The 15721-nt window shown below is 36.9% G+C and overlaps 1 protein-coding gene across 1 annotated transcript in view; it reads right to left on the minus strand.

Annotated features, from left to right (window-relative positions):
* Positions 1-15721, minus strand: part of NSL1 (NSL1 component of MIS12 kinetochore complex) — a 41979-nt gene that overhangs the window by 24760 nt on the left and 1498 nt on the right. The window contains exons 2-4 of the mRNA XM_053712456.1: positions 9324-9399; positions 7481-7611; positions 4927-4981 (exon numbers count right to left, since the gene is read on the minus strand). Of these exons, the coding sequence (XP_053568431.1) occupies positions 4927-4981; positions 7481-7611; positions 9324-9399 (262 nt within the window). The remainder of the gene's footprint in view (positions 1-4926; positions 4982-7480; positions 7612-9323; positions 9400-15721) is intronic.

The raw sequence follows: 15721 nt of genomic DNA on the forward strand, positions 1-15721 counted from the left end.
ATCACTGATCTAATGGCTAGTTGTAAGATATACAGTGAAATTGTACTAATAGTTTTTAAGGTATTAAGGTATGATGGTGTATTAGACAAGGATATTGGATACGATATGTGATGAATATATAACAGCCACAGAATGGTTTCCTTGTTTAAGCTATCCCTCCGCCTCTCTCCCCTTCTCCCTATTTTCACCCATCCAGTCTAGGACATTTTAAGATTTCCTATATAACAAGGATACGATAAACATAGTATCTTGGAATGTAGGAGAAATAACCTCACCAACAAAAAGGAGTATAGTATTAAAAACAGTTGAGAAAAGCTAACCCAGATATTGCTCTTTTACAGGAGACACACCTGAATTACGAGGAAATTGAAATGTAAATGGGTAGGAGATAGTGGCGGCACCAGGCCCAAAACGTACGAGAGGTGTGGCACTATTTTCTAAAAATTTTCTGTACAAAATTTAAACACAGGAAAAGGACCAGGAGGGCAGATCAATTGTCGTTGAATAATAGTGTAAGGGAATAACATTGGTTTCCAGATTTTTGGGAAAAATTATATATTAAACTTTTTCCATATATAAACAAAAAAAAACATCGGCAGAAAAGCAGAAGAAATAGTTTTTGGGGCCTTTCGTAATAAACTAAAAATATGAAGGATATTTGGCGGATTAAAAATCCAGATTTAAGGACATTTACATGCGAGTCCAAGACTCATAAGGAAATGTCTCGTATAGACCTTTTTTTAATAAACTACTCTATGCTATCCTTAGACCTGAACTCAACGATCCAGGACATAATGATTTCCGACCATGCAATTATAGGCTTATCTGTAGGTGGAGTTAGACAACCACCTGACAGGCTTAATAACTTATTTCCCTAAATATCTCTTACATGATATTGATTTTAACATTTTTTTTTAGCACAAAAGTGGAAAGAATACTATATACACAATAAAAATTACTATCATAAGATTGAAATTTTCTAGGAAGTTGCTAAAGCAGTTTTACGTGGTGAAATAAAGGCCTATTTAATTAGACGGAAAAGGAAAGTCATGGCCAGAGATATTCAACTGGAAAATCAATTGAAAAATAACTTTTAACTACATATTAATAAACCAAATAAAAGTACATGGGGTAGATATAAAAGAGCTAGAGCAGAGAGATATGTTCTTAAAATCAAAAAGAACCCAAGCCTTTTTTTCTAGTTGCCATGGGAGGTCAGCCAAATATCTTTCAAAATTACTTAAGGCTGGAAAAAACTAGAATATTTTGAGTATTAAAAAAGAGGATACAAGATATACAACCTCTAGTGAGATCAGGAGGGTAATGTATGAATACATTCAGGAGATATATATGGCAGGCAGCTACAATAAAAGTGCTAAGGAGACCTTTTAGAATAAAGCAGTGATTTTTAACCTTTTTTTTGCCGTGACACACTTTTTTTACATTAAAAAATCCTGTGGCACACCACCAATCCAAAATTTTAAAAAAAAATCACACATTGTAGCCTAATACAACATATATATATATATATACATACACACAAACACACACATACTGTATGTATTGTGCTGTTATGCCATGCCTCCTACAAACTACCCCTGCACTGGGAGTAAAAAACAAGCAAAGTTTAAAAAATATGTCACACTGTTGTCAGTCTGCCGTGGCACACCTGAGGATCTGCCACGGCACACTGGTTGAAAAACGCTGGAATAAAGTATAGCTCCCTAAAATCTCTGTAGAAGATCTTGCAGAACTAAACCAACCAATTACGTTAGAATAAATTTTGAAAGCAATAGACAGTTAAAATGAATAAAGCTCCAGGCCCAGACCAAATCCCAGCGGAATTTTACAGAATTTTGAGAAATTAAATCAGTAACACCTTAAAAGATCTTTTTAACAAATATTATATTAAATTAGAATCTCCTCTTTTTTCTGTTTATAGTTACGCTTATTCCTAAGAAGGACAAAGATCCGAAAAACCCTAGCGCCTATAGGCCAATATCACTGCTAAATAATTATTATAAACTACTCACCTCCATAGTAGCCGACAGATTGAAGAACTATATCAATTTAATACACATAGATCAGACAGGATTTATGCCTGGGAGAAACCCTACTAAAAACATACGAAAGATTCTATTGGTATTAGACTGCTATTGGAACAAAGTTAAAAAGGATGATAAAACACTTAGTTTAGACCTTGCACTGTTAACCTTAGATGCTGAAAAAGCTTTTGCTGCAATAGTATGGGACCATTTATTCTATACACTATCCCAATTTGGTCTTATAGGTAATTTTCTTTATTTTATTAAGTTGATTTACAATGTCCCCCATTCGTTTCTTCTAGTCAACGGGGAACTTTCGCCTAGAATAACCCTAACAAAAGGTACTTGGGCAAGGGTGTCCGCTTCCACCATTGTTCAGGGATGCGCAATTTATTTCGCCCAACGCCCAGGACATGCAGTTCCGGGCAGGTGGATTTTCCCCACTTTTAGCACTGCTGCTAGCAGTGCATAGGAGCCGATCAGTGAGTCACAGACCGAGAGCTAAGAAGGTGTTGAAACGTATATGTCTTGGGCTGCAGTGTAATTTTATTATTACCGTAATAATAGAGACTGCAGCCCAAGACATATGTTTAAACACCTTGTTAACTCTGCAGACAACGTAATGCGATAGTAACTGAGCTCCAGTACAACAGAGGCGGGCCTGGATAAATTGAAAAGCAACGCCACTGATTGGCTGGGAGCTAGACGAGGTATTTCTGAATGCCAAAGCTATATCACCAGCAGGATAATGGTAAATAATAATGCTTCATTGCAGTCATTACTAGGGTAGGTACAGCGAAGTGACTTGTGTAATGCAGTGATTACGTTTTAAAATGTAACATAAAATTGTCTCATGGCCCAATAGCGCAGTTTAATTTTTCCAGTAGTTCGTGCCGCACGCTACTGCTTGTCAAAAATGAATGGAGTACAAGGCACAGTAATGTGAATTTCAGGAACAGTAGTATCCCACATGCTGACTTCTATGCTGCCCGCTGGGGAACTGATACATTTATGTGCAATGGTCATTCGATAGATGCAGCTCGGTGGTGATTAATTTATCATGCAACATACCCTGTCTGCGTATGCGCCGTATTGTACAAACTGCCAGATATGTTACACACACTCGATCACTGCTAAACGAACACTCTAATTTGCTAGACCGTTAATAGCCATTTGCTGTTAATTCATTAGTTTTTTTTTTTTACTTGAGCAATATATAAAGGCTGAAAATGTTTAGACAGTGTTGCCAAGGGTCAGTTCTTGGGCCTGTTTTGTTTAACATGTTCATAAGTGATATTGGAAGAGGGCTTAAGGGGAAGGTTTGCTTGTTTGCTGATGAAACAAAAATATGTAACAGGGTAGATGTTCCAGGAGGAGTTGATCAAATGAACTGGTCAAATAAATGGGATCTGAAATTTAATATAACAGAGCAAAATTATGCATATAGGATCCAAAAACCCAAAGGCCAATTATAGTCTCAATGATACATTACTGACTGTAATTAAAGAAGAAAGGGATTTGGGAATTATTATTTCAGATGATTTAAAATTTGGTACACAATGCCGCAGTGCAGCAAGGTTCTTATGCCACTTTACAGATCATTAGTTAGACCAAATATGGAATATTGTTTACAGTTCTGGAGACCATATCTTCAGAAAGATATGAATAAACTAGAAGCTGTCCAAAGGAGGGCTACTAAAATGGTACATGGTCTAAAATATAAAACGTACAAAGAAAGACTCTATGATCTAAATAAGTATAGTTTAGAGGATAGAAGGGAAAGAGGTGACATGATAGAAACCTTCAAATATATGAAGGGACTTAATAAAATAGAAGCTGAAAGCATTTTTCACAAAAAAAACAAATGCCAAAACAAGGGATCACAATCTAAAGTTAGAGGGTAGTAGATTCAGGAGAAATTTGAGGAAGCATTTTTTTTTTTACAGAAAGGGTGGTGGATTCATGGAATAATCTTCCATTTGAGGTGGTAAACACAAAGACTGTAAAGGAATTTAAAAATGCCTGGGACATGCAAAAGGCTATCCTAAGGAAAAAGTAACAAGTAATATGGGTAGACTTGATGGGCCTTTTTGGTTCTTATCTGCCGTCAAATTCTAGGTTTCTATTAAAGGTCCGGAATATTAAGGTTATTGACAATGTGGTTATTGCTTAGCAAAATGTTTGCAGAGAACTAAAATAAACCCTAAGTTGTCTAAATACTTACCTATTATAGGATCGCCTGATTTCACCCCAGGTCTGAACTATGGGACATTAGGAAGAGCAAGGGATTAGAGCAGGGGCATATTTAGGTTTCGTGCTGCCCTATCTAATTTACTCCTATTTTTTCTTCGTTCTCTAGCTATCTTTATTTGAAAAACGCATCTAAGCTTTTTTGGGGGGGTTTAGTACTCTGGACAGCACCTTTTTTTTTTTTTATTGGTGGATGAATTTATCCACCAATCAGCAAGAACAACCCAGGTTGTTCACCAAAAAAATGGGCCAGCATCTAAACTTTCTTGCATTTCAAATAAAGATACCACGAGAATGAAGAAAATTTGATAATAGGAGTAAATTAGAAAGTTGATTAAAATTTCATGCTCTATCTGAATCACGAAAGAAAAAAAAAATGGGGTTCAGTGTCCCTTTAGGTAAGTTGGAATGTTGTTTAAAATGGTTCTCTATCTGAATCATGAAAGAAAAACAATTACAGTTTTCCTTTGCTTTTATCTAGGAAGCAACTATATTTATCTAACAATTTCTCCTTACAAAATCCTAGCAAGACACCTCACTCTTCACAAGGGGAATGGTATAAGATTGTATTATTATGACCATATATGGAACTTCCAAGCAAGTCAGGAGATTATAGACCTGCTGTGCTTACCATGTTCTGGTTGGAGTTTTAGTAACTGTGGTTTTACAACAGGTTTGTGTTGCCCCTAAAAATAAACAAATATGTCAGTTAAGAAAATGCAGAGAATGATGAAAGAAATGGTGAGACAGAGACAACTATGTAGTATTAGTTCTATGTCAGTCCCTACTAAAAACAGACATCTGGGCAAACAAGGACACTCCTTAAAGGACCGCTAAATACACAGAACAACGTTATCAGTAAATGCATAACAAAAATACAATAACATAGTTTGAATTTCAAAGGAGTAATAGATTTGACAAATTTTAAAGTTTGTTCTATTTTCCCTCCCAGTACAGTGCACAAAGTGACAGCGATTAGCCAATAACGTATATAAATATAGTCTGTGAATTTTTGCACATGATCAGTAAGAGCTGGTGACTCAAAGTGTAAATATAAAAAGATTTTTCACATTTAGATAATGTAACTGAATTGGAAAGTTATTTTACATTGTGTGCTCTAGATAAATCATTAAAGCTCAATTCTGAGTTTAGTGTCCCTTTTACTGCAGCCCTCTACTTAAAATGCACATTAAAAAGGGACATTAAACCCCCCAAAAATTATTTCAATATTCAGATACAGAATACAATTTAAAAAAAAAAAAAAAAGTTTACAATTTACTACTATTATCAAATTTGCTTTGTTCTTCTGTTATTCTTTGTTGAAGGGATACCTAGGTAGGTAGCGTGCACATGCCTGAAGCACTACATGACAGGAAATAGTGCTCCTGCCAATGTATAACATTGTTCCAAAACTGCTGCTATATAGTGCTGTAGATATGTGCACACTCCTAGGCTTACAGCCCTGCTTTTCAACAAAGGAAAACACGAAAACAAAGACATTTTGATAATAGAAGTAAATTGGAAAGTTGTTTAAAATTGTATGTTCTATCAGAATCATAAAAGAAAAGTTTGGGGTTTACGTCCCTTTAAGGATAAACTAATTACCCATAAAATGTCTCATTGTGCCTAAGTGAAACAACTTTGCAGTGCACATTCATTATTTACTTTGTCTGCTTTTCTTGCAATTTAAATATGACAATTTAGATTCTGCCAACAGTGGCAGCATTAAACATTGCACAGAACATAAATGGGTTTATGTTGTAATGTAATGATTCCTTTGAAATATTTTTAATAACTATGCAAAAAAACAAACAAAAAAAAACTAGATTTATAGAAAGTAATTATATAAAGAAGGATGTATGTACAGAGAGTGGTAAAATAAGGAGAGCTGATTTCACTGCAAGCTAAACACACTTATGGGTTGTGGCTTCAAAGAATACCAGCTATTTCATATACAAAAATAAACCTAAACAAGAAATCACACATTTTATACCCTGTGGCCGGTATAACAAATCATTGTTAACACATTAAGGGTAAAATTGTACAGTACACTGTCCCTTTAGGCAGTTAGTCATTTAAAGGGACAGTCTACACCAAGACCATACTTACAGTTTCCTATTGACTCCCGCTGGACATTCCTACTGCCCTGTGTTATGCAAGGCAGTCTGTACAGCAACTTACGCATTTTTAAACTTTTGCAGCAGCATCTTGCTGAATAGGATGGACACCAAACTCCCCCACGCATGGATATCATTCCTGCTTAGTAAGTACTGGTCTATATTATGGATTGGCAAATAATCCTTTTGCATGCTTGCTGCGTTTTGCGCATGCGCTCCGTAGCCGTTTTCACGTGACATCCCAGAAATCCAGAACTTTTGAGCGTTGAACATTAATACCTCCTGAGCACTGCACAGAGTGCCCTAACCTGATGTATGACCTGGCTGTGAAGTGGCTCAGCAAATTGTATCCATATGACAATAACTTAAGCTCCTTTGGATATTACACAATATACAAAAGTGCAAAGTGCATAGCAGTGCCTTGTAGCAGGAACACTTCATAGTACATTAAAAACGTTCCCCTGTACTTCCCTTATTGCCCAGGGAATATTCAAGCACTGTGCATGCGATATGACATCAGTGGATACTGGGCACGAGTAGAAAGAAAGAAAAAAAAAAAAAAAACACACTATGGGGAAAAGGAGTTTTTTCAGCCATCTTATTCAGCAAGACGCTTCTGCAAAAGTTTTTAAAATGTGTGAATTGCTGCAGACTGCCATGCATAACAGTCCTGTAAATTTGCCTAACTGCAGTAAGTTCTAAGTGGCATATTATCAAAGCCTGCTAATAGGAAATATTTTCCTGTTAGAAATGCCAAAAAAGGCAAAAATGAAAAATTATAATGCAAAGACATTATATATAGATTAACCGTGCTAAATTGTGGTTATTCTTATAATGTGGATTGTTGGTGTACAAGGCGGCACATTTATCTGAGTCCCACACACAAAGTCTTATTCATAACATTTTGTGTGTAATGTCTTAATTTTGATTCTAAACGATATAGCACACTGCCGTGTCTACACTCCCTTTATCAGTTTGCATTGATACATTTTAATAAAGTACTAGGTTTTAACTTTATAATGTCTACTGAATTGCTGGACAGTCTAGTAATCTGAGATTAATACTTACCAGCGTTTCTCTGTCCATTTTCAGCATTTTGACAAAATGCCCCAAGATCTTTCTTGGATACTTTTTCCGCCTTTTTGTGGTATTCACTATTAATTCATCAAGCTGATCTTCCAAGATTTTAATATCTGGTTCTGTATAAATAAAAAAAAAAAAAAAAAGTTATATTATATATATTTACAAGAGATTGTACAAACATATTAACAAAAATATTACTTTTGAAGTGGGTGGTCGGAAGAAGGGGTATTTGAATTTCATATCTACATTAAAAAGTAAGATATAGCGCATCTTCATTATAACTAATTCAAACTATCTACAATATTGCTAACATTCCAGATCTGTGTAGACAAAAGGACAAAGTTTACTATTACTTTAAATATTAAAAAAAAAAAAAAAAAAAAAAATTATATATAAGTATTGGATAACATATAAAACTCAATGCAGATATTAGTTTGGTTAGTAACTTTGATAATAAATCAAAAAGCATCCAACGAGTTATTAAGAAAAATAATAAAAGGTTTAAAAAAAGATTATATTAGAGTATTTCTTGTAATGGATTTCTTATGGCCTAATAGTACATAAAATACACTATACAGCCAAAAGTATGTACACCTGACCCTCATACAAACTGTATCATCCCATTCCAAAACCATTAGCATTTATATGGAGTCCCCCCACACACACTCCTTTGCATCTATAACAACCACAAGTCTTTCGGAATTTGTGCCTATCCAGCCAAAAGAGCACTTGTGAAGTCAGGCACTGATGTTGTACAAAGAGGTATGGCTCTCAATAGTCGTTCCAATTCATCCCAAAGGTGTATAATAGTGTAGAGGTCAGGGTTCTGTGCAGGCCACTGAAATTTCTTCACACCAAGCTGTGTCTTCATGGACGTTACTTTGTGTACAGTTATTCTATAGCAGACAAGAGCATTCTCCAAACCATTGGCACAAAGATGGAAACCCCCAACTGTCTAAAATATCTTTGTATACTGTAGCATTAAGATAATAATTTACTGGAAAAAAAGGGGGCTAGCTCAAACCCTGAAAAACAGCCCCAGATCATTATCCCTCCTCCACCAAACTTTACAGTAGGCACTATGTATTCCGAGTACTCTTGGTATCTGCTTCCATCAGACTGCTAAATAGAAATGAATCACTCCAGAGAAAACTATTTCCACTGTATGAGTCCAGTGGTAGTGTGCTTTACAACAACTCATCTGATGCTTGGCATTGCATATGTAAGACTTTGGTACAAATGCCAAGCCCTTTAAACCCATTTCATGGAGCTCCTGACACACATGTGCTGACATTGCTTCCAAAGACAATTTGGAACTCTGTAGCGAGTGATGCCACAGATGAAAGGCGATTTTTAAGTGCTATGCTCTGTGAGCTTGCTTGGTCTACCGCTTGGTGGTTAGGCTGTTACTCCTAGACGCTTCCACTTCACAATAATAGCACTTACAGTTGGCCAGGGAAGAGCAAGTAGGGCACAAATTTCACAAACTGACTTGTGGCAAAGGCGGCATCTTATGACTGTGCCACATTTAAAGCCAAGGAGCACTTCACCACAATCCACTCTACTACCAATCTCTCTACATGACTATGTGCTGGATTTTTTTCACTTGTTAGAAATGAGTGTGGCTGATACAACTGAACTCAATAAGTAGGGGTGTTCAAATATTTTAGGTCATATATGTATAGCAGAATATAGCTTTCATTAGCCCAAAAATATATTTTTTTTCATTTTAAGGAATTAAGTTTTGGCTCATTTAGAAATACCAGTTTTTCTCAAAAAAGGTATCTATGATGTCTCTCGGCAACACTATAAAGCTGAAATTACATACCATTTTCAGTTTCCACAGCATCATGCCATCGTACACCATTGATTGTGATATTTTCTTGAATAGCAGTTTCAAAGTCCTGGGGGGGGGGGGGGGGGGAAATAAATAAAAAAAATTATGAAAAGTGAGTGCATTATTGAGAGAGAAAAAAATGCTCTAATGTGCTTCATAAGTTGTTTATATTTGTAATCACAAATTATGTGAAAAGGACCATTAAACTTTTAAATGTACTTATCTTTTTTATTTAATTTGGTTAAAATACTACATTTTTAAAAATGTATTTAATTATTTTATTTGCATACTTTTTCTAAAAAAAAAAAAAAAAAAAAAAAAAAAATTCTAGAACTTTTTGGATTTTCCAAACCCTCTTATTTATTGTCAGCAGTCCTATTGGTTCACACTATACAGAAAGGACTGCGGCTACACGCAAGCCGCATTTGCTCATGCACACTTGTATTGTAAGTGAAGATCTTTTTACTCCACTCGCGATTTTGCTCTGCAGACCGCTGACTAAATTCATGTAGCAATTTGGTCAGTTGTAGAATCCAGCAGACAGGATTATGGGCGATGTAGTTTATTCTCACGCTGAAGAGACTAAAGGAATAATGCACAGTGCAATTCAGCCGTGTGACGCACATTCAGACAAGGTGCTGTGAGTTGCATTGTCTGTAGTATACATTTAAAATTTGAATATGGTGACTTGCATACGCGCATACTAACAATATTTAAGTTATAAACAATGTATTGTATGGAGACATTGATGCATATACCCATAAGTAATGCAATGTATTTGACAAAAAGGAAGTAGCAGACGTGTAATGTGGGTTTCTAGGAGACATAAGCAACTGGTACCAGATGCTCAATGACACGTTTACTCCGCTTTAAAAAAAATTAATCACAGCTTTTATCAGATGCAGTCACGTTCCCCTTCATATATCAGTCAGACTAATTCTTCTGTAGAAAAAAAATCTAATTTAAAGGGCCATGATACCCAAATGTTGAAACACTTGAATATGCTGCAGCATAGCTGTAAAAAGCAGACTAGAAAATATCACCTGAACATCTCTATGTAAAAAAGAAAGATATTTTAACCTCAAAAATTCCTCAGTAGCCACATCCTATTGTAAAGGAATTCTAAGCAGCAAATCAGTATGTCTGTCCCGGGACAGCGGAAGGAGCGAGCTTTCGTACACACTCATCTTATTTAACCAATTAGGTAAAGGAAGTTTACTATGAAATCTCATGAGATCACAGTAAAAGAGTTCATGACCTCAGCACTGTTGATGCCGATTGGCTGCTGCTCATTTCTTCATTTTTTTTTACCAGCAGCTGGGCAGCAGCTGAGTATAACTTTTTACACAGAACTTACTCTGGTGAGCTGAGGAAATTGTGAGATAAAATATGTTCCTTTTTTACACAGAGATTCTCAAGTGATATTTTCCGGTCAGCTTTTTACAGTTACATTTTCAAGCGATTTAGCAAATGAGTATTATGTCCCTTTAAATTGCTTGTCAGTAACTTAAAAATGCATTAGAGCGATTTAATTGCGCATGCACTCGGGAACGCTTGGGACGCGCACAGACTAATTAGATATGCAAAATAAAAATATTTGATAGGTGGAATAAATGAGAGTCAAGGGAATTTTTGAAGGAGGAGGAGTTTACATAATAAGACTGGTAAAAAAAAAAAATACGGTGAAATCTGAAGAAATTTTGAAATAAACTAGGGCTGCAACAACTAAATCGGTAAGATTGATCATAAAAATAGTTGTCAAAGAATTTAATTATCAATTAGGTGGTCAGCGATTAGTTGGTTAATTGCACAGCACCAGCTGCTTCAATTCGATGAACTCCTGCACATGGTATTATGCAAACATTTTTATTTATTTATTTTTCTATCCGATTAATCTGATGATTAATCGAATAGAAAAAAAGGATTAAAAAAAAAAAAAAATTCAAATTTTTTTTGCACAATCTTAGTTGCAGTAGATCATCAGATTAAAGGGACAGTCAACCCAAAAATTACTGTTACTTATTTAGATTAATTAACAATCTTTACATCAAACTCTAGCCCAATTTTCATCTTAAAGGGACAGTATACACTCATTTTCATATAACTGCATGTAATAGACACTACTATAAAGAATAAGATGCACAGATACTGATATAAAAATCCAGTATAAAACTGTTTAAAAACTTACTTAGAAGCTGTCACTTTGGCTCTGTTGAAAAGGTAGCTGGAAAGCCCACTGCAAGTGGCAAATAAGACACTCCCCCCCTCCCCCTTCTTTTGCATATGAAAAGACCATTTACACAAACAGGAGCAAGCTGGAGTAGGTAGTCGAGCGTATTCACATAAAACTTTGGGGCTTGGTTAGGAGTCTGAAATTCAGAGCAATGTTATTTAAAAATAAGCAAAACTATACATTAATTTTAAAAAAAAAAACTTTATGGGCTATATAAATAGATTATCTACAAAACATTTATGCAAAGAAAAAATGAGTGTATAATGTCCCTTTAATAAACTTTGGCAGAAAATACACTTACTAGATCTCATCTGGCAGTTTTGAAATGGCCACCTGACTCCTCCTTCTCTGACGTCTCCCAAACGCTTGAACTGCAGCACTAGTACAGGATCCTCTCGTCCCTGCGCGCTCCTTTCATTCAGTTCATTGAGAGTGTGTAGTTGCTTCTCTAAACATTGACTTTAGTGTAAGCCATGACATGGGATGTGATAAATGGAAGTGTCACTGTGCTGCAGTGAGTGCGTGAGTGGTAATCTGAGGGTTGCTTGAGATAACAGTAAATATAAACTCACTGGGGGCCAGTGTATGCCTGATAATACCTAATATAACGCTGCACACTTTTCAGTCAGTAGTGAACGATCTCCAACCACCACTGCTGTGGTGAATCTGATATATCTGTATGTATTTAGTCTCCCTATGGGAAAAAGGGGAAACCAGACGTGGACTCCTTGCTCACTGTGCTTAGAGGAATATGGCTGCACCTCACTGACAAGGCCCAATGAAGGCCGAAACGATCGTCTGGGGTTGCTGTGTTCCTTGTTCAGAGAGGAATTGCCTGGTATTTCAGCGCTGGACTGACTGTAATAGGCGGGATCAGACTGATTTACTAAAGGAAAGTTCTACTCTGTGAAAAGCATTACTGGGCTAAAAGAAGCTGCACCCAGGTGGTAAATCGCCATTGAACAGGCTAACAATAGTATTGAGCCAGTTGTTCGTTCCTGTGAGTGTGCTTCTATCTGTATGTAAACAGTAAATATAGACTCACTGGGGGCCAGTGTATGCCTGATAATACCTAATATAACGCTGCACACTTTTCAGTAGTGAACGATCTCCAACCACCACTGCTGTGGTGAATCTGAAGAGAGCTGTGAGAATCTGAAGCTCTGGCTTGTGGGGCTCTTTTTAACAGCATTGGTGGTTGGAGATTGTTCACTACTGAAAAGCACCGGTGTATGTGGGATGGCTTAGTACGGGTTTATGTAGCTAGTAATCTTTTGTGAGGCAATGGAGAGGGGAATGGATGAATTCTATTGCAATCTGGCACCACCAGGGTCGAAGTTATACCCTGAAATACATGTCCCAAATGTTGTGAGGGCATGTGATTCAAACGTAGCCACTGTCGCTAGGATGAGAAACATAGGAGCTCTATTAAATTTGGTCTTTGTTTCCAATTCCACTATTACAAATCAATACCTATATTTTGTACAATAATTATCCAACAATCTTTTTTTTTTTTTTATCTGAATAATACACCAGTGCTTTTCAGTAGTGAACGATCTCCAACCGGTGTAAGCAGGTAGGAGATTGGGTGACCAGAGCTAGCAGGCAGGGGATTGGGTGACCAGAGAGGGAATGTGTATTATACTAACAGGAGCACATAATATTCTAAGGATTGCTCTAGTAATAATTATACTACCAAAAAGTGTATTGCTCACAAGCTGTGTGCACGTTAACAGTGTAATTATGGATATGTCTGGGTGCCGAGTGTACCTTGCTGAGAATGGAAGTGTCACTGTGCTGCAGTGAGTGCGCGAGTGGTAATCTGAGGGTTGCTTGAGATAACCGTAAATATAGACTCACTGGGGGCCAGTGTATGCCTGATAATACCTAATATATAACGCTGCACACAATCTGCATCTGAAGAGAGCTGTGAGATAACAGTAAATATAGACTCACTGGGGGCCAGTGTATGCCTGATAATACCTAATATAATGCTGCACACAGCAGCACTGAATCTGAATCACACAAACCCATTCTAAGCCATCCCACATACACCGGTGCTTTTCAGTAGTGAACGATCTCCAACCACCACTGCTGTTAAAAAAAGAGCCCCACAAGCCAGAGCTTCAGATTCTCACAGCTCTCTTCAGATGCAGATTGTGTGCTGCTGTGTGCAGCGTTATATTAGGTATTATCAGGCATACACTGGCCCCCAGTGAGTCTATATTTACGGTTATCTCAAGCAACCCTCAGATTACCACTCGCGCACTCACTGCAGCACAGTGACACTTCCATTCTCAGCAAGGTACACTCGGCACCCAGACATATCCATAATTACACTGTTAACGTTCACACAGCTTGTGAGCAATACACTTTTTGGTAGTATAATTATTACTAGAGCAATCCTTAGAATATTATGTGCTCCTGTTAGTATAATACACATTCCCTCTGTGGTCACCCAATCCCCTACCTGCTTACACCGGTTGGAGATCGTTCACTACTGAAAAGCACCGGTGTATTATTCCGATTAAAAAAAAAAAAAAAAAATAAGATTGTTGGATAATTATTGTACAAAATATAGGTATCGATTTGTAATAGTGGAATTGGAAACAAAGACCAAATTTAATAGAGCTCCTATGTTTCTCATCCTAGCGACTGTGGCTACGTTTGAATCACACGCCCTCACAACATTTGGGACATGTATTTCAGGGTATAACTTCGACCCTGGTGGTGCCAGATTGCAATAGAATTCATCCATTCCCCTCTCCATTGCCTCACAAAAGATTACTAGCTACATAACAAACCCGTACTAAGCCATCCCACATACACCGGTGCTTTTCAGTAGTGAACAATCTCCAACCACCACTGCTGTTAAAAAGAGCCCCACAAGCCAGAACTTCAGATTCTCACAGCTCTCTTCAGGTTCACCACAGCAGTGGTGGTTGGAGATCGTTCACTACTGAAAAGTGTGCAGCGTTATATTAGGTATTATCAGGCATACACTGGCCCCCAGTGAGTCTATATTTACTGTTGTTATCTCAAGCAACCCTCAGATTACCACTCGCGCACTCACTGCAGCACAGTGACACTTCCATTAATCACATCCCATGTCATGGCTTACACTAAAGTCAATGTTTAGAGAGGCAACTACACACTCTCAATGAACTGAATGAAAGGAGCGCACAGGGACGAGAGGATCCTGTACTAGTGCTGCAGTTCAAGCTTTTGGGAGATGTCAGAGGAGTCAGGTGGCCATTTCAAAACTGCCAGATGAGATCTAGTAAGTATTTTCTGCCAAAGTTTATTTAGATGAAAATTGGGCTAAAGTTTGATGTAAAGATTGTTAATTAAAGGGACATAATACTCATATGCTAAATCACTTGAAACTGATGCAGTATAACTGTAAAAAGCTGACAGGAAAATATCACCTGAGCATCTCTATGTAAAAAAGGAAGATATTTTACCTCACAGTCTCCTCAGCTCAGCAGAGTAAGTTCTGTGTAAAAAGTTATACTCAGCTGCTCCCAGCTGCAGGTAAACAAATTTAAAAAAATGAAGAAATGAACAGCAGCCAATCAGCATCAGCAGTGCTGAGGTCATGAACTCTTACTGTGATCTCATGAGATTTCACTTAACTCTCATGAGATTTCATAGTAAGCTTCCTTTACCTGATTGGTGAAATAATATGAGAGTGCACGATGCTAGTCCCTTCAGATGTCCCAGGACAAACACACTAAAATGCTGCTTAGAAATCCTTTACAATGGGAGGTGGCTACTGAGGAACTTTGGAGGTAAAATATCTTTCTTTTTTACATAGAGATGTTCAGGTGATAATTTCTAATCAGCTTTTTACAGCTATGCTGCATCACTTTCAAGTGTTTAAACATTTGGGTATTATGGCCCTTTAACTAATCTAAATAAGTAACAGTAATTTTGGGGTTGACTGTCCCTTTAAAGCAGCTGGTGCTGTGCAACTGACCACCTAATCGCTGATCACCTAATTATTAATGAGATTTGTTGTCAACTATTTTTATGATCAAACTTACCGATTAGTTGTTGCAGCCCTAAAAAAAACTGTTTGAATTAATATTTAAGCATAACTTTAAAATAAATAAACTACATTTAGAAAAGTTGAATGATCCTTTAAGGGTTACAC

This window comes from Bombina bombina, chromosome 4 (genome assembly GCF_027579735.1).
Source record: "Bombina bombina isolate aBomBom1 chromosome 4, aBomBom1.pri, whole genome shotgun sequence".
In the NCBI taxonomy this organism is placed as follows: domain Eukaryota; kingdom Metazoa; phylum Chordata; class Amphibia; order Anura; family Bombinatoridae; genus Bombina; species Bombina bombina.